Below are 25325 nucleotides of genomic sequence, written 5' to 3' on the forward strand. Positions count from 1 at the left end.
AAAGAGACTAGCTTTCAAGCTACAGAGAGTTCTTTAGATTTCCCGTTACCCAGTGAAATCACTAAGAGCTGGGCTAAATGATGGAGCCTCAGAACATAGCAGAAGTGGCAGTGAGCAGCAAGCAGCAGCGATAAGTGGCAGAGCTGAGCAGCAGCAGAGATAACAGTGGCAGAGGTGAGAGCTAGAGCCCTACACATGACTATTTTTAATCCGACTCCTGTCGCGCTCTCGTTAGTATGGCAGCGGACCCTGCAGGACCCCACAGGATCCCAATCCTGCACTGCGGGAATCGGCAACAGTGAGACAGTTGTAGAGGCAGCAGCAGCAGCATCCTTTTAGGGCTGGGAAGTGAAGCCATGTGAAAGCACCTCTGAATTCTAGGTCTTCAGTGACCAAGCACAATCACTGTGAGTGAGGTGCAGCGGAGGGAAAGGGGAGTGGCATGTTAAAGGCACTGGACTTTCATACCACAAGGTGGGATACTGAGGCAAAGGACGCTGCCTAATGTACTGTAGGGTGGGTGTTTGCTTCCGGTTACATGCTTTTGAATCATGGTTGAAGTGTTTTCCCAAATTAATGCTGGGTTCCCTCTCCCTTTTAATAAAAGTTTTCTTTTGTTATACACAGGCTCAGTGATTGACAGTGGGGAAGGACTGCCTCTTAGAGATGCCCAGGGATGGTGTTTTGTTTTCCCAGATTATTGGGTGGGGGCTAGAACTAGTTCTGTTTTGTAGTATTAAGAGGAATCCCCAGATATTGAACCTGGTCCTTGCTGCTGCTGACTTGAACTGACAGAGGGGTAGCGTAGCTCAAACATTTCTCTCGTTCGCCAACAGAAGTTGGTACAATAAAAGATATGACCTCACCCACCTTTTCTCTCTAATATTCTGGGACCAACATGGCTACAATATCACTGCAAACAACACTGATAATGTTTCTTGACTGTTAACAAAAGAGTATCACAAAAGAGTGCAACAATTTTATTAATCAAATTATGAAGATCTAATTAAAAAAGAACATCATTTAAACAAATATTCCAAACAAATTACCAAAGTCCAGATTCTGATACTCTCATTCAGGTTGAGTAGTCTCAATGACTTCAATAGGACTACTCAGGGAGTAATCAGCATGAGGGAAAGATATCAGAATCTAGCCTCATACAGCTTCTGGCGGTTCCACTCAAAAGAACAGGCACGCAAATTAAAAATGATAGCCAATTATATTTTCAATCAATCAATCTAGTCCATTGCAAAACTTCTTGTCCAGCACAGTTCTAAATGTAAAGTTCTAGAGAAACAGATGGAAGATATTCTACATGTCTAAAACAAAACAAGAAAATGGAAAGGAGAAAGATTACCTTAGTAACTGAACAGTTGACCCATATTCTTCTGTTTCCCACACACTCTTTCCCAAACATGCACAGTGCAGCTCTCTGATCTATGAACCAGTATATGAGTAAAGGGAATACAATGTTTTACAAAACAAGTAATGGGTTAGTTTTACATTCACTTTTCAAAACAATGACTGACTCATTCAAAGAGTGATCCTGTGAGGAGCTGAGTGCTCTCAACTCTCACTGACTGCAATTTGAGGTGAAGGCATTCAGCATCTCTTGGGACTAGGCCCTCAGTGTGGCAAGAATATGCTTGCCGCTCAGCACTATGTTTTAACAGGGTCCATTCGGGTGATGGGAATGCAGGGATTAGAAACGAACCTGAATCAAAACCTCTGATTCAAACATTCCACATTCCTAATGTTTGGGAAAATTCAGAGTGAATTCACAGCTAAGATCCACATCTAGTAACAATGTACCTGATACATCTAGAATCAATGTGGAAATGCACATCATGGAATGTTCTGTAGCATTAATAGGAGAATGTGGGACAAAAATAACTGCTTGGTATGAGAAGTTGAGTTTGGTCATACCAGAGCTCTAATGCAAGTCAATATACAACTAACTACTAAGAATACCCATGACTGTCCCATCACTGCTATGTTGTTCCTGCCAAAAGGATGTTAATTCTCATCTGAATCTAACCATTAGGCAACCAGCTGATTGATGATAGGAGGAATGGAAAACTGTCTGTATTACATATGAGAAATCCAGATGCATAAAAGCCGAACACATCACACAGGCACTGGCTGTTCTGTGCATCTGCTTCTCCCTACAAGCCCTCTGCTGTTTACTCACAACAAAGTATTATAGGCATTGTTAAAGAAATGATGTGCTGTTCCCCCAGTCCATAATAAAGACAAAAATATCTGACTGTATGTGGGAAGGGCATGGAGGAAAAGAGGAGTGGAGAGGGAAGGAAGGAGTGGACTTCAAATTTGTAAAGATGTCAACCATGAAACGAGAGAGGTCCAGGGAATGATGGTACTTCACCTGTTTGCCCAAAGGGTACTTTGGAAGGGAAGTTGTGAAAACATGAAGACATCTCAGAACTGTGAAATAATTTTCATGGTAAATATGCAAGTCTTCCAGTAATGTCTGTGTTACCTCCTAAAATGACAGAATAAGAGTTTAACAAAGTAGTTCAATATCCACCAGAACAAAGCAGTATGAAAATCACAAAATATCAAAACATAAATAAAATATTTTAAGGGAACCCTAAAGTTCTGTCAAACTAGGAGGGACTGATTTACATCAAAGTGATTTTAATCATGATTTAAATCAGCAAGCAGGAAATCTTGATTTAAATAATTGATTTCAATCTTGTTTCACATTTGTACCTTTTTAGTTATTTTCCTAAAGAAAGATTCATTCTCATTGGTTGATATAATCATTAAAACATGTTGATTTGCAACTAAATATGGTCTTTATACTCGATTTAGTACTTCTTTTTGCTAATCAGCAGGACAAACTATCTATACACATTTATTTAAGCAATTATGTGGCTCAAAATACATTTATTCAGATTCTTATTTTTTCAGATTTGTATTATGTTAGAAATGATGTATTTCCTATTTACTAGATGATAATGTCTTATTCATGCTTTGTGTCAAACTGCATTTGGACAGAAATTGGAATTAAATTAAAAATAAACAAAAACCAGCAGTTTAATTTAAAACTGATTTATTAAAACAAAGGAAATATTAAATGTAGTTAATGACTTGACAGATTGAAAACCTGGCCCATGGTGACCAGAAAAAGATATTTAGAGACAAAGAGATTTTCAAAAGTGCCTGAGCAGTTTACATGCCTAATTCCCACTGAAATCAATGAGAGGTAGGCACTGGACCTACTTAAGCATTTTTGAAAATCCCATTAGGTGCCTCTGCATTTTTAGGTGACTAAATACCTTTGAAAATCTATCCTATGTCCTTCAAATTTTTAGAATTAGTAGATCTCATCCTCACCAGCTGTTTTTTATTCATAGACTGGAAGAGGTAAACAAGCTTTTCTGCTTTTTCAGCTCCTAAATGGTTTCTCAACTTTGAATGAACTAGTTCAAGTGAAAAAATATATATATTCCCCCTGCACTTGCTAGCTCAACTGAAAGCAATACTAATTAAGGCAAAAGCTTTTCTGCACAACAAAAAAGAAGTACTTATATTTGGAAAAATGTAAATAACATTCGCTCCATTGTAAAGACTGAAAATAATATAGATAACTTACTTATGCAGCACTTGGATTTATAACACTGAGACTGGAAGTACATCAGTTGTAAATGAACAAAAAGGTCGTGGTTCTGTTTCTGCAGATAGGGTGAGATTCTGTTCTAAAACTCCCAATCTAGGGTAGACAGGACTATGGTAGCTTTAAGCCATCTTTCTGCCCTCCTGATCCTGGGTTGCTCTCAGGGAGGGAAGGCCCACAGTGTACCTTAGACAGCCATTGGTGTCTGTCTAAACTACACATTTTTCCCAGATTGCCCCAAGGGTGGGCCACAGCACAGTCTCGAATCCCCAGAGTGCTGTGCATTGCAACATTGTCCCTAACATGCCCATCCTGCCCCCAGCACATCCCCTGTGCTAGAGCTTACAAGGGAGTCCTTGGAAGGCAGCCTCATGGAAATCTTATGAAGTGCCTGTGCCCAAGGAATCCTCCCCTGACTACATAATGAGCTTTTAGGGTTCCTTTTATGCTGTTTTGGCCCTTTTTCCTGGCATAAAAGAACCACAGCAGGACAGAGGATCTCAACCACAGTGTAAACCTATAACTGGTCTCTCATCATCTAAGTGGTTCCTGTTATATTAAGGTCTAAGTAAAGCTAGGTCAAGTATCTTTTTTTGGATGGCCAGGAACCAATGATGTCTATCCTAGCCTGCCATTTCACCACCTTTGCTTTAAAAAGACTCATTAAAAGCAGACTTATTCCATACATGTGTGCCCTTGTATTTTGTTGAACATATAAGAGATCTCTCTTTCTGTTCTCAGATATGCAGGCTGTGAAACTGATTAGTGCAGATGGCTAACAAAATGCAGGAAGTTCCCACAGCTCCCATTGGCTGGGAACGGCGAACCGCGGCCACAGGGAGCTGAGGGGTTCCGTGCCTGTGAACGCTCCAGGTAAACAAAATGACAATGTATTCGATATTCAATTCAATGATTCCATAGTTTAAAATCATCAAATTTTGGTGTAGACCCGTTTATAAGCCGACCCCCGCTCTTTCACGTGTCACTTTTTTACCAAAAATATTCGGCTTATGACCGAGTATATATGGTAAATACCACAGATTCAAACACCTCTGGGTACTGGAAAAGATTTGATTCAATTCCAAACGTATGTCACGGAGCTTAGAGCCACAAAGAACACTGAACCAATGTGGGGTGATCTTGAAAAGCTCAGTGCTAAAATTAATTGGTCTGTTTTCATTCAAACTTTCAAAAATGACTTTGGTCTTGGGTTCTATTCTTCATACCACAATTACATATTTGGGTAAGAGAAATCAATAGTGTAGATGAAAGAACATCCAACAGTAGCTCTGATTTTTTCCCCTGGTGCCACATAGCTCCTTGGCATAGCTATAACTTCAACAAGCAGTGCCTTGTGGCTGATGGATCTAAAGCCAAATCCTTTCCTTTTGATACATGACCGTTTTTTTTTTCTCATTTGATGGACAATAAGTTCATAATGTCCTTTCTGTTATTAAGGAAACAGAGCAAGTGAGGCAATGACTGGACTGAGATTAAACATTTGCATTACTGTGACTTGGATCGCTATTTTCTTAGTACACAGAAAAGGAAGCTGGCATTTCCTTAGCAGATGTCTTAAAACAAAATAGTTTCATTCCACTCCATTCTGGAAAGACTGTCTAGTATGAGATCATATCCTTCATTATTTAGGTACTTGTGTCAGAATTTAAAAATTAACAAAACAAAACAAAAAAACCTCACAAAAAACTATTTAGTGTAATTTCATTTCAATCTTTAAATAAAATAAGATACTTCCCAAATGAAGAATGTTGGGTCTAGTTTTATGCAAGCTTTATATTTTGTAAGACGGGGAAACAATGGGAAAATTGATGAGGCAGTGTTATTGGTTGCAGCTCCCCAACCTTCTAGCAGAGGTTATAGTTACTATGATTTCTGTTTTCCAGGAGAGAAAGATGAACTTAAATCATTGTGGACATGAAAGGGGTTTTTGATCTGTGGAAGAGTCTTAAATCCCAAGATGGTGAAATGGTGTTTATGAAGAAACTCAGTTTAAGTCTTTTTGGACATTCAATATTAAAATTGATGCTTCCTTTGTTTTAAGCTTTTCAATCCATTTGTAGAATGCTCAAATGGGACATCAGCAAAATATAATAAACCTTATTTGAAGGGCAGAATAGAAAGTTCTGTCAGCTAGACCAAAATAAAGAGCATAGGGGGATTTATTGTTTTTAACTCCTCTGTGAATTGTAGAAAGAAAAATCATTCACTTGGCTACACGCTGACTTTATAGATCCTTTTCTGGCTGACTGCAGAGTAAGTAATACTCTGTTAGAGAATTTATATGTTTAGATTCCTCCTCTCAGCAGCAGCCCATCTGCAGAAGAGGTTATTGCAGTAATGGCTGGTTATTTTACTGGGGGAGGAGGGAGAAGAGTTACTGGCAAGATGAATTTAACTGTAACAATTCATTATCTTCTAGGGTCAGTGTGGGATTATAGAAGCTATCTGTTTTCCAAACTGTCTTAGTTTGAGATCTTAGGATCAGTAGAACAGAAAGACATCAATCAGAACAACATCTTTATGACTTCTGAAAGATTGCTTGTCAGAAACTTTCTAGCTTAGAATTATATGTGGTGGCAAACAGATCTGTGACAGAGATGAAACATCTGATCAGAGACTAGTTGTTTCTATTCCCCCTCATGAAGGCAGATCTTTATCACGCCAAGGACTTCTGCTTGGCATTTCATGGCTGTTAGAATATGGATTGTTGTCAAATGGATATCACTTCCTTGGAAGTATTGCACAAGTTGCCAGGTTTCACAGCAGTGGGCTTGTGATCTGCTACCTCTTGGTTTGTTTACTAAGAAAACTTCCTCTCTTATTCTACTGCAGAAATACTAATAGAACAGATCACAATAAAAAGTGAACTCATTATAAATAAATAGGTTCTCTCTGTCTGCTTTAAGAATTTCTCCTTAAGAGACAGCTGACTAGCTAATTCCAATTCTGTATTCCATGACTGCATTCAGAATACAAAAAAAATATATGCATCTTTTGACTCTGTGAAAGCCATCCCACTCTCTGGTTATGAGATTTCCATTATCTGTCACACATCAAATTTTCAGGAAAAGTGACCAATAATAAAGTCCACATTTTATAAATCCAGGGAGGCCTATATGAAGCTGCAGAGATACTCCTCAACTTCCAAGCAGGCAACTTGGAAACATAGATAATGGCCATAATAAATCAGACCAATGGTCCATCTAATCCAGTAGCCTGTCTCTAACAATGGCTGGTACCTGATGTTTCAAAGGAAGATGCAAGAAACTCCAGAGTGGATAACCTTACCATTGAAGAAATTTATTAACTCTGTCACTTAGCTGGTTTATGCTCCAAAGCCTGAGAGTTTCTCTATTTTTATAATCCTATCTAATAAAATGTGGATGCTTTCATAAACCATACAAACATCTAAACCGTTTTCCAGTTATATTTGTGACAATGATTTTCACAGGTTAGTTATGTGTTCAGTAAAGAAGTATTTCCTTTTATCAATTTTAAATGTATTGCTTGCAATTGAATGTCCCCGTGCTCTTGTGTTATGGGAAAGGATAATAAGGAGCACATGATTTATCTTCTTAAACCATTGGTTATTTTGTTTATCTTTCTCATGACCCCTCTAAGCCATCCCCTCTCTAAACTAAACAGTAACAGCCTTTTCAATCTCTTTTCAGAAGGGACTCTTTCAAAAGAAACAATAATTTTTATTGCCTTCCTCCAAACCCCTGCTGTCTTTTTTCAGATGGGATGACCACAGCTGAACACAGTATTCCAAGTGATGGTAATATCATAATTTTATATAAAGTCATTATATAATATAATATTATTATATATTTCCGTATAATATTATAATATTTTCAGTATTACTGTTGATTCCATTCTTTATACATCTTTTCTTTTTGTTTGGTTGTTTTTTTCTTTCCCCCCCCACCACAGCTGTACACAGAGGAACAGACCTCCCCCGCTACACCCACCCAAGTGATTGCAGTTGATTTAGAACCCAGCAATATGCATAAATAGTTCAATGACTACTTCTAATTTGCACTAACTTACATTTATCAACACTGAATTTCATCAGCCATCATGCTGCCCATTCACCAAGCTTTGCTCACAGTCTTCTATATCTCCCCATCAGACTTCCTTTCTGCCTTTGACTCCTGGCACACACTCTTTCTCTCCTGACAATCTCCCACATTCATTCTCTGCGACTTCAGCTTCCATGTTGATACCCATCTGACCCCTTAGCCACCCATTTCTTGTCCTCATCTCTTCATTTACCTGCAGCATTCTTTCAACTCTCCCACTCATCAAAAAGGCCATTCCCTTGAGTTGGTCTTCACCAAGCACTCCTCTCTCTCTGATCTTTCTGTTGCTGAGTTCCCCTTCTTGGATCATCACCTGGTCTTTTTCAGTGTCATCCATGAGCCCTTCTTCCCATCTTGTCACTCAGCATTTCAGTGACTTCATCCATCAACACTAATGATTTCTCATCTACTCTCAGCCCTCTCCACTCTGCCCTCTCTTCCACCAGAGTTGTTTATTCTCTGCATGCTTCACCATCTTCCACTTGCTTTTGTCCCTCTCTCCCTTCACAGTGTCTGCCCTACTAACCCCTAGTGCTGACTCACCCCAATATCTGCTGCTTCTGCTCTTACACTGCAGAGCATCTCTGGCAGAAATCCTGTGACCAGGCTGACTTCCTCCAATACAGATATGTTCACTACTCTTCAAATTTGCCATCTTCCTAGCTAAACAGCTCTACTACTCCAATTTAACTGAATCCCAAGCCTGCAATTTCAGTCACCTTTTCACTATCTTGGACTCATTCCTCAAAGCTTTCCTTCCTCCATTTCTATTCTCTGCACAGGATCTTGCTGCTGTCTTCCAAGAGAAAACGGACAAAATAGGACAGGGAACTTCCCCCTCCCCTCAGCATGCCTTCTACAATTCTCTCCTCCTCCCATCACAGAAGCATGAAGTTTCTCGTCTGCTATCCTCCTCTAACCCCTCCACTTACCCCGGCAGTTACCCGATCCCATTCCATCCCCTGATCTCCCTCTCACTCACTCCCTTAACTGTTCTCCTTAACCTCACTCTCCTCTGTCTCTTTCCTTTCAAATACAATCACTGTTCCACTGTACTTGATTCCACTTGCCTCTCCAACTATCGCTGCATCTCTCTTTCTTCTCTAAATTCACTGAACATGTCATCTATAAGCACTGTCCAGTATTCCTCTCTTCCAATTCCATCCTAGACCCTCTAATCCAGATTCTGCCCCTCGTACTACGTTAAAACCAGTTTGTTAAAGTCTCTAATGACCTCTTCCTGGTCAAAGCTCAGAACCAGTACTCCATCTCCTCCTCTTTGACAAATGAGCTGCCTTCAACACTGGCAACCATGCTCTTCTTGGCGTCTTGTCCTCCCTTGGCTGCTTCCATGACTCTGCCCTCTCCTGGTTCTCCTTCTATATCTCTAATCACTCCTTTAGCACATGCTTTGGAGGATCCTCCTCAACTGCCCTCCAACTTTTTCGGGGGTTCCACATGGTTCTGTCCTCAGTCCCCTTGTCTTCTACTCTCCTTCTAAGCTTTATCTCTGCAAACACAAATTCAACTTCCAATGCATCTCCATGCTGATGACCACAGACCTCTACTCCGGATTGGTCTCTCTACTCCGGATCTGTTGCCTTCTGTGCAAATTAAAATCTTGGCCTGTACCTCTGATGTTTCCTTTTGGATGTCTAGCTGTCATCTCAAGCTCAAAATTGCTAAAATAGAGTTCTTAATCCTCCCTCCACATCTCCTTTTTCTATCACTCTGAACAAAACCACCATCTTGCCTGTCACTCGGGCCCATAGTCTGTGCATCAACTTCAACTTAGACCTCAGTCTAGGTCCTTACATCCAGTCTGTTTAAATTTTGCTATCTCCATAACATCTTTAAGACATGGCCTGTCCTATTCATCCACACAGCTAAAATTCTAGTCCATCCTCTCATCATTTCTAATCTTGATCCGTGCATATCCCTCACTTTGGTCAGGATGAATGCAATCTTACCCTGCTCAGAGCCATCCAGAATGCTGCTCCATAGGTCATTTTTCTAGCTTGTTGCACTGGCTGTGTCACCTCTCTCTTTGGATCCCTCCATTCATTTCATCATCTTTATCACCACATCAGACATAAGCTGCTTGTCTTCACTTTCAAGGTTCTTCATGGCCTATCCCTACCCTACCGATCCTCTCTCATCCTCACTTCCAACTGGCCCATGATGCCAGCTTTCATTGCCCACTTACTAAATTTTCAAACAAGCGCCTTTGTGCTTTCTCCCATGCTGCCCCTCATACCTGTGAGGATCTCCCATAAACAGCTGCAAAGCTACCCTATTATCCACCTTCAAATCCCTACTTAAAACTCTCCTTTGTCCATGAAGGCTACAAAAAACTTGACAACAGTTTTCACTGCTGGTATACTGATACCACTGCCTATCATGCTGTGGTTTCATGAGTATCCTGTGGTCTCATGAGTATGGTCTCAATATTTCCTTGTACTCCCGTCTCCTGTCTCATACTTAGATTGTAAGCTCTTTGGGGCAGGGTCATCTTTTTGTTCTGTGTTTGTACAAACGTAACATAATGGAGTACTGATCTATCACTGGGGCCCTTAGGTGCTATATTAATACAAATAATTAATAACTTAACTTTGGAATGAGGTGGTATATCAGCCCAAAGGTGCTGAGCAGATCAAATGTCACTCAGTCAGGGAAGGCAGCGTAAGGCCTTCACTAAGGCATGGCAAGGTCTTCAAAAGTCCATATAAAAATGTTTTAGAGAAACAGATCATATCCCTTCAAAAGTTCTGCTAGCAGCCTGGAGATATAGTTAGCTTACAAGTAAACCTTGTCGCTCCCTTATGTACTTGTAATCTTGAACACTTTATTCAATTTATTTTAACATGATTTAGCCCCACTAACACTGGCCTGCAAAAACGTGTTAAAACGGTTTAATCCTGAAGTGATTTTAAAATGTTTAAAACTAGACTGGAAACTAAAAATGCACATTTAAGCAACTAAAAGAAATGCTGATCCTTGGATTTTATGGCAGCCTAGGTGCTGTCTTGGTAGGAAAAGAGCATACTCAAAATGAGTACAGGATAAACTAGGTCTCCTGAGTTAACATTTCTCTGTAAAACAAATTTTTATGCTTATGGCAGTGTGAGAGTCATGGCTACACCTACAACAGCTGTAACATTTACTTACACTGTCACTTATCACTTATATCTAGCTCATTTTGTAAAACATTTATATTGGACATGCATCTGAAGATTTTAAAAGTGCTTTATAAATTAAGGCCCCAGTCCTGAAATTCTGTTTAGCGTGAGTGAACACTTTGTATCCATAGGCAGTCTGATTGATTTTAATGGAGATCTACACAAAGTACACGAGCCCACATATGGAACAGCCTGCAGGATAATTATTCGTCCCTTGTTCTGGCAAACACTCCATTGAGTTTCATGGGTTTTTTTGCCTGAATAAGTAGTAAGAGTGGGTCCTAAATAATTGAGCCCCACAACCTCCCTGGTAATTATTTTACCCATTTTACAGATGGTAAACTCAATGCACAGAAAGGCTGAGGGACCTGCCCAACACACCACAGAGTAGAATTGGGACTATCATGTAGATCTAAAGCCCAGCTCTCAAATCATTAGACATGTTTTAGGATATCTACAAAATGAAAGATGCTACACAGAACCAAGTTCTACCTTAGTTTTCTATCCCTTTTCATACAAAAAGATGGTGGTTTTGGAAGGTTGTTCCTATCCCCCAAATGTTTTTACACTTTACCTTTAAAAAACTGTCTTCAGTCAGAAGTGCAATTTGTTTTTCTGAGACTTGACTTTCCACATATCTGAAGTAAAAACCAAACAAAAATATTGGTATAATATAAAGTTACACAATACATAGTTTTAAAAATGGTGGTGGTCAGTATTCTGTTGGGTCTGTGGCCACTACAAAATCCTGCAGTTTAAGTCCTGGGTCTGCCATAACTTCTCAACTGATTAGATCATTTGTCAAAAGAATATGTTTCTACACGAAGGACAAAAGGAAAAAATGGATCTTTCAACAGAAGGATTTTACAGCAGATTTTACACAAAATAAAAGCTGCATTCTTTAGACAAGAGATTGAAGAATTTCAGAAGTAATTCACAACTGTCCCTGTTTTGTGTAACATACGCACATGTAATTACACCTTTCACAATGCTGTATTTACAAGTATTTTTTTTAAAAATGCTCATTGAATATAGGACTTTCAAAATATTTATTTCTCCTTTACCTTCTAAAAGATGGCAGGCTTCGAATGTTTTCACACTGATTGTGAGATAAAGAATTTACTCTCTTCTTAGCTTCCAGGAGCTGGCAGCACAACACACTGAGGGGCTGGGAATAGAAATGCTCCACAACAGACAGCTGAAAGAGACAATGCAGTAAAAACTTGTAATATCTATGCAGTTTACTCTCCTTGCAGTGTCCTAGCATTTAAATAAGCTAAGCAATTTATTAACAATTGCTAAAATGACATTTATTTAAAAATTTTAGAGTCTACTCAGTCAACACATCAGATTACATTAATAATCTTCTACTTTCCATTGTCACTAGAGGTGGTTGATTATTATTCAATGAATAATACAGGCAACCTCATTTTGCCATTTTCTGCTGCCCATATCATTCAGTCAATTGCTTTTTGTTTTATATGAGATCTATAGCTGCTCAATTATTACTTGATTTATTTATTCTTTGAATAATAGCAAAATTCAGCAATTACGTTAGGTATTACATAATTTGTTGGGTTATGTGACCAGGCCCAACCTCACAAATGCCAAAGCACCAAGTAAAGAGTGTATCATTTAAGGCACAAACGTTAGCTAGAATGCATTAAATGAAGCAATGGAACAAGACAAGTTCCCACATTTCACATATCTGATCCTGTAAACATTTACAAATGTGCTTAACTATGCTACTTTGAGTTGCTCCACTGACTAAGTGTGTAAGTGTTTGCAGGTCTGGGGCCTTACAGTATAGCAGAAAACATCCTTCTGACTCAATGCAATTTTTCTGAAAGACTGCACCACAGTCATTCTGGGGGAAAAAAAAAAAAAAGGTAGTAGTACAAAAACTGGGCAGGTATATTGAGATGGAAAGCTTTTTCCTGTCAGAAAGTTCTTTACACGATTGAAGTTTTTTTAGTATTAGCATGCAAAATTGAAAGAATCAAAGAATACCTATAAAATTAATACATACAAAATTTGTTTCTACCCTTTCAGGTAGATTCTCTTTTTTTGTTTCTAATTTTTTATTCATACGATTGTGCCACAGAATAAGCGGTTTCTAAACTGCCTTCCCACAATTCCTGCTAGCTTCCCAACAGCTTTCCCATTTCCAAAAAAAACCTATCTAGAGACCTGATTTCAGTTATAGTATTCAATGGGAATTTTGCCACTGACTTCAATGGGAGTAAAATCAGGCCATAAAAAACTGAGTACAAGTCTGCCGCCAGGGAGTAATCCTATTGCATTTTCACCACCGCCTATCTGTAATTGAAATTCGTCTTACTCCTGCTTACCTGAAATCCTTTGATAAAGTTCTGGACAGAGAAATCATGGTACAAAAATATGTTGATTAGGACTTGCAACACTTTCTCACTTAGTTTAAAGGGAAACTGAGTTGTCAGAAGTAGCTGCAGGAGACAAAGGGAAAAAAATTATTTCCTTGCTAAATGTTACCAGAATAGATTACATTTCAAGGTAAATGTAACTGCTAGTAGCAACAGCTAATTATAATAATGTTCCTTCTTGAATATGGAAATAGCAAAGCAGCGTTTGGTTCAACTCTCAGAATGTGCTAAAATTAAACTATATTAATCAATTAACGCATGTAGTCATCTTCAGCCAAACCACATTTATTTCCATTGCTGCAAAAACACACACACTTATTTAAAGCTCATGATTCCACCACATCCTGAACTTTATATTGTCTGATTTTAGTTATGTTCAAACTTGACATTAATTTTACCCATAATTTTTCAAATTATGAATGATAGAACAAATATTATAGCAGGTTTCTGGGACAAAACTACTTTCTGCAAGCATATGCAATAGTTCTGCTGGCACTCTACAAATGCATTCCACTGAAATCACACGAGCAAAGTGTCTGCATGATGGGACCTTAGATTTGGATAATTCTGCTCATTTTCAAGGGGCTGCAGAATTCACATTAGCTGCAATATTCAGTGTAAATATAAGCTATGTGAAGCCATCCCTATTTAGAACTAAGTGAATCTTACTTCAAAGCAGCACTATAATAAAGGGGAGTGAATGAAAACCATATAGTTGTGTGTGCATGAACGTTAATACAAACGAGAAGTGAAGATACGTACTGAATAATTTCTGAATGTCTCCAACACGTGTGAAAAGGAAACTCTCAACATATGTAAGTGAGCTTAAAGACATGGGTATACAGAGACAATATTCAGAACATGGCTCTCAAGAACAGATCCCACTTTAAAAGCTTCACACTAGTCTACTTTTAAAGCATAAGATGCTATGTATACATACACCATACTTGTACACATCTATTCCCCCCTCATTTATCTAGAAATGGAATTACCTTGTCAATTACTGTAGCCAGGTGCTCCTTGCAGGAAAGAGACTGGAAAAGCTCTATACACAGCAGAGAAGAAACAGAGTGAGGAAGTAACCTGTGGATGATCATTGGAGACGTGGCAATTCCAAAAATGAGTACAAGAGGGAATTCATGTATGTGCTGACTAGACCACAAAGTGGGGAAGGAAAGAGAAAACATAATAGTTATGCGGGTTTCCCCAGCACCACAACCAAAAGGCAACACAGTATATTCCCAATACAGCACTACTCTCAAAGGTACAATGTAAATAGACAGCTACAATTGTAACAAGATGAGTTTTGATCTGGGAAGAAAATGAAAAGGGTAGAGCGGAAATTATAAGCACCCAAGGAAAAAAAACAAATCAAACTGTATCCTGAGGACCCAATCTTCAGGAAGATGCTTGTAAAACATCTGCTTTTAGTGTTACAGTACAGGAAAGATTCCCCTTTGCTAGTTTTACCTAGCTGAAAAATTCCAAAATATAGTCTTCTAAATATGCCTTGAAATTATTTTCATTTCTAAGGAACAACTTTAATAAATAGTGTTGAAAGGCTCACATGGATAAAAATAATTAAATGGTGAATGAAATTATTATTTATTCTTTGAATTGCAGTAGGACCTAAGGGCCACAATCATAGATCAAAGCCTGATTGTTTTTTGTGATTATACGGTGTCTAGCACAAAACAAAACAAACAAGAGCCCCAAGACTTTAAAAAGTGTTGTAGTTTGCTTAAATAAAATAAAATAAAATAAAAAAAATAAAGCAAGACATTTAGAATTGAACTTACAAGAAACCCAACTTTCTGAAAGTATGGAATGCAGTTAGATAATTCAAACAATTGTAACTTTCCACCCACATTAACATCCTGAGATGAACCAGAAACAACATTATTCATCTGAATTCCGAATTGCCGTATCAGATCTGACCGAAGTTCCTATGTTCACCAATCCTATCTCTGATAGCAACGAACAACAAATGCTTCAGAAGAAGGGGATAAAGTGATCCATAACTGACATTTACACAAATTAGAAAGACAAGGTGGGTGAGGTAATATCTTTTATTGGACCAACCTCTGTTGGAGAGAGACAAACTTTCAAGCTACACAGAGCTATTCCTCAGGTCTCAGAAAGATACTCCGAGAGAAGAGCTCTGTGTAGCTCAAAAGCTTGTCTCTCTCACCAACAGAAGTTATTCCAATAAAAGATATTACCTCACCCACCTGGTCTCTCTAATATCCTGGGACCAACACGGCTACAACAACGCTGCATATTTAAACAAATTAGAATTAACTTCTCTCATAGGAATGCTATCTCCTAGAGAGTTTTGTGTTTGTCTTAGTATACGTCTTAAAGAGTCTATATTCCTTCTGTGGGTGAAATCCTCTCTCCCTTGACTTCCTCTTGTTTTTATCCTAGCATATCTGTGATTAATAAATATAATATATGAATAATAACACACACCTCTTTTTAAAATCTAACTAGACTCTTTGCCTCAAAAACATATTGTGGCAGTGAGTTCCACAGTTAATTATTTGTGGTGTAATTCATGTATCTTTAGCAGTTTTAAATGTACTGCTTTTTAATTTCACTGTTTATCAAGTTGTTCATGTGTTACGAGAAAAGGAAAATTGGAATGCCCAAATAGCTCTTTCTATATATACACACGCAATAAGTTTTAGACCTACTATACACTCACTCACTTGTTCCTTCTCTAAAACAAACAATCCTAAAATGTCTAAATTTTTCTTTGTTTTGGAATTTTTCCATTTCTCTTTTCATTTTTGCCCTCTCTGGATCTTTTCTATTTCTAGTTCATTTCTTCTGACATGTGATGACCAGAACTGAGCACTGTGTTCAAATGAGGGTCTATCACTGCTTTATACAGAGGTATAGCCTCTTCCCTTTTCTAGTTTCATGTTATCCAAAACAGTCTTATACAATTTAACACTGCCCCTTAAAGTTCACCAATATATTAAATAATACTAGTCCCATTACAGATCTTTGTAGCACCCCACTACTAACTTTCTTCCCTGATGAAAATTGACTATTCCTTCTTTTTGTTCTCAACCTCTTAGCTAGTTTTCAACCCATGACAGGGCTTCAACTCTAATCCCATAACTATATCATTTCCTTAGCCACTTTTTAGGAGGGATTTTGTTGAAGAATTTTTAATCAATCTTAAAAAGTTATATATAACATCTGTCCCTTATCTACTATTCTGTTGGCTACCTCAAAGAATTCTAACAGATTGAAGAAGTAGGATTTTCTTATGCAGAAACCATTTTTTTTTTTAAACTTTATGTCATCAAGATGTTTTAACTCCATCTTTAGTATCAGGTAAATTAGTTTGTAATAACAAAGTAAAGTGCATTTGTCTAATTCCCAGGGACATCCCCAGCACATTCTTTAAAAGATAAGGCACAACACTGACTGACTTCTAGTCCAGCAGTACAGTACCAGATTTTAAGGAAGACAACTTTTAATTGTACAGTTATTGCACTGACGCTAGACTTCTTCTACGAGGGTCTTCCAGGGGGTACATCAACTCATCTAGATATTTGCCTAGTTTTACAACAGGCTACATAAAAAGCACTAGCAAAGTCAGTACAAACTAAAATTTCATACAGGCAATGACTTGTTTATACTGTTTTATATATACCATACACTGAAATGTAAGTACAATATTTATATTTCAATTGATTTATTGTACGATTACATGGTAAAAATGAGAAAGTAAGACTTTTTCAGTAACAGTGTGCTGTGACACTTTTGTATCTTTATGTCTGATTTTATAAGCAAGTAGGTTTTAAATTGGGTGAAACTTGGGGTACGCAAGACAAATCAGACTCCTGAAAGGGGTATAGTAGTCTGGAAAGGTTGAGAGCCACTGCTCTAGCAAATCACAGGACAAACATCCAAACTTATCTAGTGATGGAACCCTCCCACTCAACTTCAAATATGTGACCTCAGCTATTCCGCATTAGACAGGCACCATGACAATAACCACCCCTTCAAGACTTCAGAACACTGGAAATTAGGTAGTATTCTAACAGTTCATCATTTCTACTGCTAACAGTGCTTGTTTTCCACTGCCTGCTCACCTGCACCACTATTGCTATTCTCAAAATTTCTGATTCAGTTTTCCATCCTCTCCATGTCCTTGTAAAGGGATACTGCATGTCCCAGGATTTTACAATCAAGAAGGGATATGTTGTAACTCCAGAGTTAGCTTGGGTGATCAACAATGAGGACTGAGAACCCTGTTTAGCCTAGCCTGGATCTCAGCAGCTGTATTGAGAAGCTGTACCCGAGTTACTGTGTCCTTACTGCTGTTGCACCCCCTCAACCACAAGTGTCGCTAGGACTTCTGGGGGCATATCCAAGGATTCTTTGTGCTGCATTTAGCTGAGTCACTCTACAATTCTTTTCCAGTGAATTATGGAGAACCTCTCTGTCCTTCTGGGCATATGGGGAGAAACACTGGAGAACTATCAGCACTCAAGTGATTTGGCCTGCATTCTCATGGCATAGTGGGCAGGTTACCACCCCAAGCAAAAGTGACACCTGAGCTCCAGCCTTTAATTTTATGGCAACAACTAGAAAAAGTGGAAGGGAGTAAAAGAGCACCAGTCCAACACCTCAGGGCACATTACCTGCTGATAACTATGAAGTCCTGAAGTACTTTCGTTGTGAAACTTTCCATGTCCTTGAAGATAACCACAATTGGAGGAGATTGCCAGTGCCTGGAAGAGGAAGTTATTTTTTTGCTTGGAGTTTCAGAACCTGTTTTCTTCAAAGCCATTGTCCATATATTATAAAACAGAAGTTGGGAAAATACAAAGTAAGTCTCTTGTCTCCCATGTTATAACACTATTACCACATGGACAACTTAACCAAAATAAACAAAATTAGCTGTGTTTAAGGAACACATGGTACTTCTCTAACTGTGTACATCACCACTGTTCCTCTCCTGTGACCTAAATGAAACAGCTATAACAGAGAGTAGGTTAGAAAACTATTCTTCAACAAGGGCCAATATGGCCCTTATCTCCGCAGAGCCCTCTGGTGTGGTTCCACTGGGCAAAGGGAGGGACAATTTGGGATGGGCACACAGATTTGCACCACTTTTTGTGAAGATCACAGTAGCAAGTCAGGCATGCCTGGGAATTGAAAAGGGATGAAACATCCTCAGTTGCACAGATTCTCTATTACTCTGCTTGAGGGGCTGTGCTAACACCATAAAGGCTATTCCAAATTAGGTTACAGCAGAATCTGCATCATGACTTCCCAGCACTGGGAGCAGAGAGTAGGATTCTTTTTCCTCCTGTCCCTCAGAAGATCTCTCCTGTATCTCAGCTGAGATACTCAAGCTACTCGGGCTGGTTGCTGGAACATGGATATTTAGGTCCCAATTTAGCAGAGACTTAAGCACATGCTAAAGCCCATTTCTATTCAACAAAGCACATAAATCCCACTGAAGTCAATGTAAATACAAAGTAATAAGGAAAATTATTCTATGCTTTTTTTGTCCAATTACCCAGTAGGAAACCAGAGGAGACCCTCAGAGTCTCAATAATTTTGATAAAATATTTGTGTTCCTAATTTTTAGTTTTTCAATAGTGAGAAAATATAAAACATTTGGAAGGTTTTGCTATTATTAACTGCCTGTGTAGTGCAGGCTTCAGATAGCTTGCGTAAAAGGCCGACTTAACACGGATCATCTGTTCTTTATACTTTGTTTTTCAAAACAAATACTTCAAGGATCTTGTCTGGAGAGAACAACATTTGATAGGAAGTCAGATTTGAGTTTTAAGCTTCCACTTCCAAAGGATTAGCCTAAAACAACCATTTTTTTTGAATTTTGAAAACACTTTCAAAAGTGACCTTTCAAAAAGACAGACATTAATATTTAATTAGAAACTGCATTCATACTCGTGAAAGAATACTTTTAGGTTCTGATGGTCTCAGGGTCAGGTATCACGTAGTAGTACTAAATGAAAGACTAACTTTGCTAGTGTTTTGACTATTAGATACAAGACTGAGTCATGCAATTAACATTTTATGAGACTTAAAAGCCAGATATTTTGTAAAATGGCAGTATGAAAGCCTACCTTTGTTACACTCTCGTACCATTTGGAAAGAGAAGCCATTGAGCAGCGTATCTTTTTCTGGGAAATGTTAACACATTCCTCCTCTTCAAATGAGTCTACATCTACACAGCAGTCCATTAGCTGTCCCATCAGTTTCTGAAGCAGATGTTTTATGCCTTTACAACATAGAGGCACACAATGAAGAGACTCTCACCTAATTACCTAGAATTCTAACCCACACCACACCTATTTCCACCCCTCTCCCCCGATCATCCTGTTTTTGTCTTTTCTTCCCCTTCCCCAAGCTCACCCTCTCTGTGGAGCATTATTTTCAACTTCCCCAGGCAGCTCCCAAACCTCCATATATCAGGACTGCTGTGTATAACAATAGTTAACACTACTAGCTTGTCTGGTGGGGGAGGGAGGAAATCAAAGGGTCAGACACTGATCCTACCTCTCCCTCAGGCTTGAGCAATGCACTGTTTGTGCACTGCTAGATTAACCTAAAGTTAGACTAAAAGGCTAAATAAGAGATCTGAGTACATTTCTTGGAGTGATTTTAGTCTTTTGAGTTTACAAAAAGTATATATTTGGAAGAAAATGTTATTACAGATATTCCTGATTACAGTAAAATAAGTTGCTATATGTACACATTGAAGCTCATATACATAAAGCTTTACAGAACATAGATGATGTTAGGTTTTTCATAAAATATAAATACGTATCCATGAGGCCTGTTCTTGGCATTAAAAAAACCCCAAACCAAACCAAACAAACAAAAAACCACAGGTGTCATTCTCCTCACTATGAAAATGTCTCAGACATGAAGTTGGTGGCTGAAAGAGACTAGGGTTTGCAGAGGGAGATTTCAGTTTATAATCGAATATTTGCTGTGACAGATGCAGTATCTTTGGGGACCACTTACTAAAATTTATGAATGGTTTATATGTTTGTGCTCTAGTCTACTCTATGGAAGAGGGTTACTACAGCTCCTCCAGAAACTAAAAACTGTGTATTGAGGAAGGTGATTAAGGTGAGTCACTGTAACTAAACAACTCTAGAGAAGTACAACCCTTGGGGAGGTTTGCATATACTAGTTCCAACTGGGTGTTCCAGAGACTCAAACTAAGAAATGGCTTTTGATATTAAAAAAACTGAGCTTGAACTGACACAGGTTCTTTCTTTTGATTCAACAAACAGACCCTGCTGAAAGGTTGGAAAAATTTTGGCTTACTAGGGTCCTGGGTACTATAAGACTGGTGGGTGACTCCTGATCTGTTTAGTGTGTGTTTAAATCCATTTATTGGGGCTCTCTCTCGCACACAAAGCTTTTGCCCTAAGAATAAATGTACTTGCTTAGAAAGAGCTGTTTGGATTACTGGTAAATCACACCTGTCATGGCACTTGGAGAGAAAGGTAAGCCCAGGTAAGCTGGCCTTAAGGCAGACTGTCTTGCTGCAGATGTCACATTGTATCGAACGTGGTATACAGCTGTAAAACCCCCGGTTAAAAAAGGGAATTTGACAGAGGTCCCTTCCCAGAGACAAGTGATAGCTGGAGGCTTGACACCTGATTGGGCACCCTAGAGTGAACCAGGGAGGGAAGAATACAGGTGAAGTTACCCTGAAACCATGATAGTTATTACATCTACTTCTTCCCGAGGATTAAAGTAAGAAATGGTTGGACCAAATATAAAATTATTAAAAAAAATCTTAAAATATGCAACAGCTTTATTTCAAATTGAACAGGATGACAAAGATAGAATAGTTTCCCACAAGAAGTGGTGGAATCCTCATTGTTTTAAACAAAACTGGACATACCTAGAAAATGTATTGCAGAGAACAATCCTGCATTGTCAGCAGATTGGACTAGATGGCCTAAAAGGTCTTTTCCATCCATAATTTTTATAATTAAAAAATATAAGATAGAATTTATGGTTAATGGCATTCACCATTTGAACAGGTTGTTAAAGCTATTACGTTATATACCTGGGCATTCTTTGGCTTGCAGTGAGACTACATAAGGAGTAACATTATCCTGAAGAACCTCTGAGAGACTTTTAAAAGTCACGTCATGATCTGTAACATTTACACCTAGAAGGAAGAAAAATCAATACTGGATTATCCCCGTTTATTATCAGAATCACTGAATGAGAAGATATCCCAAATAGACGAGAAAGAGAATAGTGAAAAAATGACAGGTCACCTGTAAGTTATGAAGAAAAATTGTATTCAGAATTCCATATTAGTGATGGCTGATTAAAATCAATGGTATCACAGATTACTTTCCCTCTCTAGAGACAGCAACAGAAATATCCCTCAAACTCCTTCCAGAAGGAAGGAAGGTAAGGAGGCACCTGAGACCTAAATATTTCTCAGTTATTTTTTTAACAGTGGTTTGATTCCTGCTGATGTAATTCTGCATTGGATTCCACTTAACAAGCTGTCAAGAACACTCATTAGCAAGAATGAAGAAAAGCCAGTTATTTTGTTATTCAGAATTTTGGAGGGATGGAGAAAGACAACGAACGAGTCTTATACTACCACTATACCAGATCTCAGAACTCAAGCAGGTTTTATCATCTCTCTCTCCACCACAACCTCCAAAGAGTCTAAAGATTAGTGATGTACACATTAGATTTTTAAGGGGAAATTGAAACAGCTGCTTAGTTATTTCTTTTATCCCCACTTCTAAGGACGAAGGACTGGAACTCAGAAGATCTGAGTTCAATCACCAACTCTGCCATAGGCTCCCTGGATTTATGTACAATGGGAACATTTTCTAACCAACTGTAAAACTGTTTCAGCTAAACCAAATTAAAACAGATAGAACCATAGCACAGACCTAATTTTAGGAGGACCCTGAGAGTGGGGAAGGTCCTAGAACCCAGGCTCCAGCCCGAGAGTCTACACTGCAATTTTACAGCCCCACAGCCCCAGCCGGAGTCAGCTGACACAGACCAACCGAAGGTGTTTTCTTGACATGCAGACACTGCCTTCTTCTGACACCTACCCAGGGCCGCAGCCCTCCCTGGGTTCAGTCTTTAACCAGACCAGCAGCGCCCATCTCGGTACCCTCGCCTGGTCTGGGCAGGTCCTGGTCTCAGTCCCCCGGGCTCAGTCTGCCCGCACTGACCTTTTCATGGTCCTGCTGCTCTTCTATCCAGCCAGCCAGGCACCCAGTCTTTGGCAACCTTCCCTGGGCTTGGTTCTGCCTCCGCAGTGAGCTATCCAGGGACCTGCTGCTCAGCCAGCCAGCCAAGCACCTGGTTCTCCCTCTTCAAGCTCCAGGCAGGAACTGAAAGCTGCTCTGCTGCTTGCCTTTTATCTGGCTCTTCTGGACCCTTATTGGTCACTCAGCAGCCTCTCTGGTTGGCCGTTCTTCTACAGCCACTCTAGGCTGCCTGGAGGACTTCTTGCTGCTCTATTCTGGAACAAGGTGATGCAGGGCTGCGAGGCCTCCAGACCTAGTCTAACATGTCACAGGGTCTCATAAATTCAGACTGCTGTTGGTAATGTAACTCCCTGGGTATTGCATTAGCTTATATGTTTTGAGAGTGCCCCAGTATCAAGAATTTCTCTTATGAGGTGGGTCAAAGGACCAGTTTGATATTGGATGCTAAGTTGAAGCCCTCCTCCTTAAATTTCATCGATGGATATATTCCTGATACCTGGAGGTTACCTGGTAACAAAGCAGCATGGTCCCAATGGTCAACACTGGTAACTAAAAAAATTAATCCTGAAAAAAATGGAAAAGTCAATCCCCACCAAACACTGATGTGTAGCTAGCTCAGTGATATGGCTGACTTTGCATCTGACAGATGACTCACATTCTGCAGAAGTGGAATGTCCAAAAAATTCAAAGCAATTTGGGCTGACTTTTTAAGAGGTCTATGAGTATAGTAGCTCTTTAAGATAGATATCTTGCTTCCCCTCCTATCCCTGCTCTTCAATCTAACCTCTTTACTTACTTTGAGTATTATGATGAATCTGGTGTTTTGGTTTATTTGTTGTATTTGGAAAAATAAAAACTATAAAATAAAAAATAAGGACAATATTTGCCTCTCTCGAAGGAGGATTGGGAGAATAAATTCATAAATATACATGAGGCACTCATATCCCATGGTAATGGATGCCATATTAAAAAACCAAGATAATCAGACAAACCACACAGCACGTTGGTGGTAGAAATGGGAATAGAAGCCAAATGTTCTGATGTCCACTCCCTCCTATTGCCTAAGGCAAAACCAATGGTGGAGATGCTCTCACACTGTGCCTTCATACATATGGGAAAAACAAGAGAACTAAAACCAATACAGCTTTCCTCTGATTCTTGTCTATTAATGTTTCTGAAGTTCAAGCTGCTTGCTCCAATAGCTGGAAGGCTCCAAATCAATTTCCTTTGATCTTTAATCTAATCTAGAGATTTGACAGATGTATCACAAAGTGTCTTAAAATACAAAAAAGTTACCTAGGACAAGAGCTGCAGTAGGAATTTCACTGGATTTCATCTGACACATCCATTCTGTCTTCTTTGTTTGGAATTCAGAGTAAGATTGTCTCAGAAAACTTATTAGGTTATCAAATAATTGTTTATTGAGTTCTTCTTGTATTTTCTAGAAAATATAAACGCACACACACAGCTTTTATTATACATATGTGGGGAGACACTGGAGTCCCCCTTTTCCCACTTCCCTCTTGTCACTTTACTGGTTGTTAAAAGCCCCAAAGCAAATTATCCAGGGTCCAATTCTAAATTAATATTCTGTTTTTCTGCCAATTATGATCAGAGTGTATAATTTATTAGGTGGCAGAAACAGAAGTGTTGATTTCTGTTTTCCCTTGATGCTTTGATCAAATATCTCAATAATTCAGGGATACTGCATTGTTTAAGTATGTTGCTGCATGACAGGTTGAACAGTAATCTTAAAAATGATTCAGGCACAGAGGAGAAAAAAAAATTATTTAGCTATGAAAAAGCAAGTGACCTCTGGATGTACAAAACAGTGCAATTATTTTCTGGCAGGATGTCCATGCCTACTCCTCTTATTCCCTATTGTCTTACAGAATACCTACAAGCATTTTCTGTGTGAATTCTACAGTTACACAGGAGAGTCAACATTCAATTTCTTTAAATCTAAATAGAAAAAAATCAACTAAGGAAAGTATTAGGCCTAAATGATGAAAAAGTATCTTCAGCCAACACATGCCTTATTTGTCACCATTCCGCTACTCCCTTTTATCCTTGAAAAATTATTTTCATACTGGGATCAACGTGAAAAAAATAATTAAAAAAAATCAATAAAGACAGATATACTTTTGCAGTATTTTTCTACTTCCTTCGATTATCAAACGTGTTTATTTGTGGTTCTCTACCTCCAGCCCAAAATATTTCTTCTGCTGGAATACACAGGGAAGTTGTAGTCCTGTTTAGGAATATCAGAAAACGTAATGGACAGATGGTTTCACCTCTACCAACCAAAACCTAATCACATACTTCTTACAACAAAAATCACTTATGGGGTTGTCTTTTGGGGCTGTGACCAGCCAGCTGCTGCCTCCTCTGAGCCTTAGGCATCTTAACACTTTATTTGCTTTTTTGACCTCTACTGCACATTGAGTACACGGTTGAATTGAACTGTTCTACCAAGACCCTAGAGCTGAGTGAATAATTTATTTTTTTGATTCAGTGGTCGAACAAAAAAAAAATCACACACACACACACAATTTTTTTTGCTTTGTTTCAAACCAAAACCTGAATTTTTGCATTGTTTCTCCCTCAAATGAATTTTTTTTTATTCTGGTTGAATGAAACATTTCAAACATCATCTCAAAATGAAATGTTGAAATGTTTAGTTTAGAAAAATGTCAACAACAAAAAATCTGATTTTTTCAGAATTT

General features: G+C 38.7%; 1 protein-coding gene across 3 annotated transcripts in view; it reads right to left on the reverse strand.

Annotated features, from left to right (window-relative positions):
- The window catches only part of ORC3 (origin recognition complex subunit 3), a 77741-nt gene that overhangs the window by 36510 nt on the left and 15906 nt on the right, over positions 1 to 25325 (reverse strand). For all 3 annotated transcript variants that reach the window (XR_004645188.1, XM_034766064.1, XM_034766063.1), the window contains exons 4-13: positions 23896 to 24040; positions 21414 to 21518; positions 19447 to 19601; positions 17989 to 18125; positions 14317 to 14476; positions 13274 to 13387; positions 11987 to 12120; positions 11497 to 11560; positions 2387 to 2503; positions 1358 to 1437 (exon numbers count right to left, since the gene is read on the reverse strand). Coding sequence is in view for 2 of the 3 variants with exons in the window: in XM_034766064.1 (XP_034621955.1) it covers positions 1358 to 1437; positions 2387 to 2503; positions 11497 to 11560; positions 11987 to 12120; positions 13274 to 13387; positions 14317 to 14476; positions 17989 to 18125; positions 19447 to 19601; positions 21414 to 21518; positions 23896 to 24040 (1211 nt within the window). In the remaining variant the exon portion in view is untranslated. The remainder of the gene's footprint in view (positions 1 to 1357; positions 1438 to 2386; positions 2504 to 11496; positions 11561 to 11986; positions 12121 to 13273; positions 13388 to 14316; positions 14477 to 17988; positions 18126 to 19446; positions 19602 to 21413; positions 21519 to 23895; positions 24041 to 25325) is intronic.

The sequence above is a fragment of the Trachemys scripta genome, chromosome 3 (assembly GCF_013100865.1).
Source record: "Trachemys scripta elegans isolate TJP31775 chromosome 3, CAS_Tse_1.0, whole genome shotgun sequence".
In the NCBI taxonomy this organism is placed as follows: domain Eukaryota; kingdom Metazoa; phylum Chordata; order Testudines; family Emydidae; genus Trachemys; species Trachemys scripta.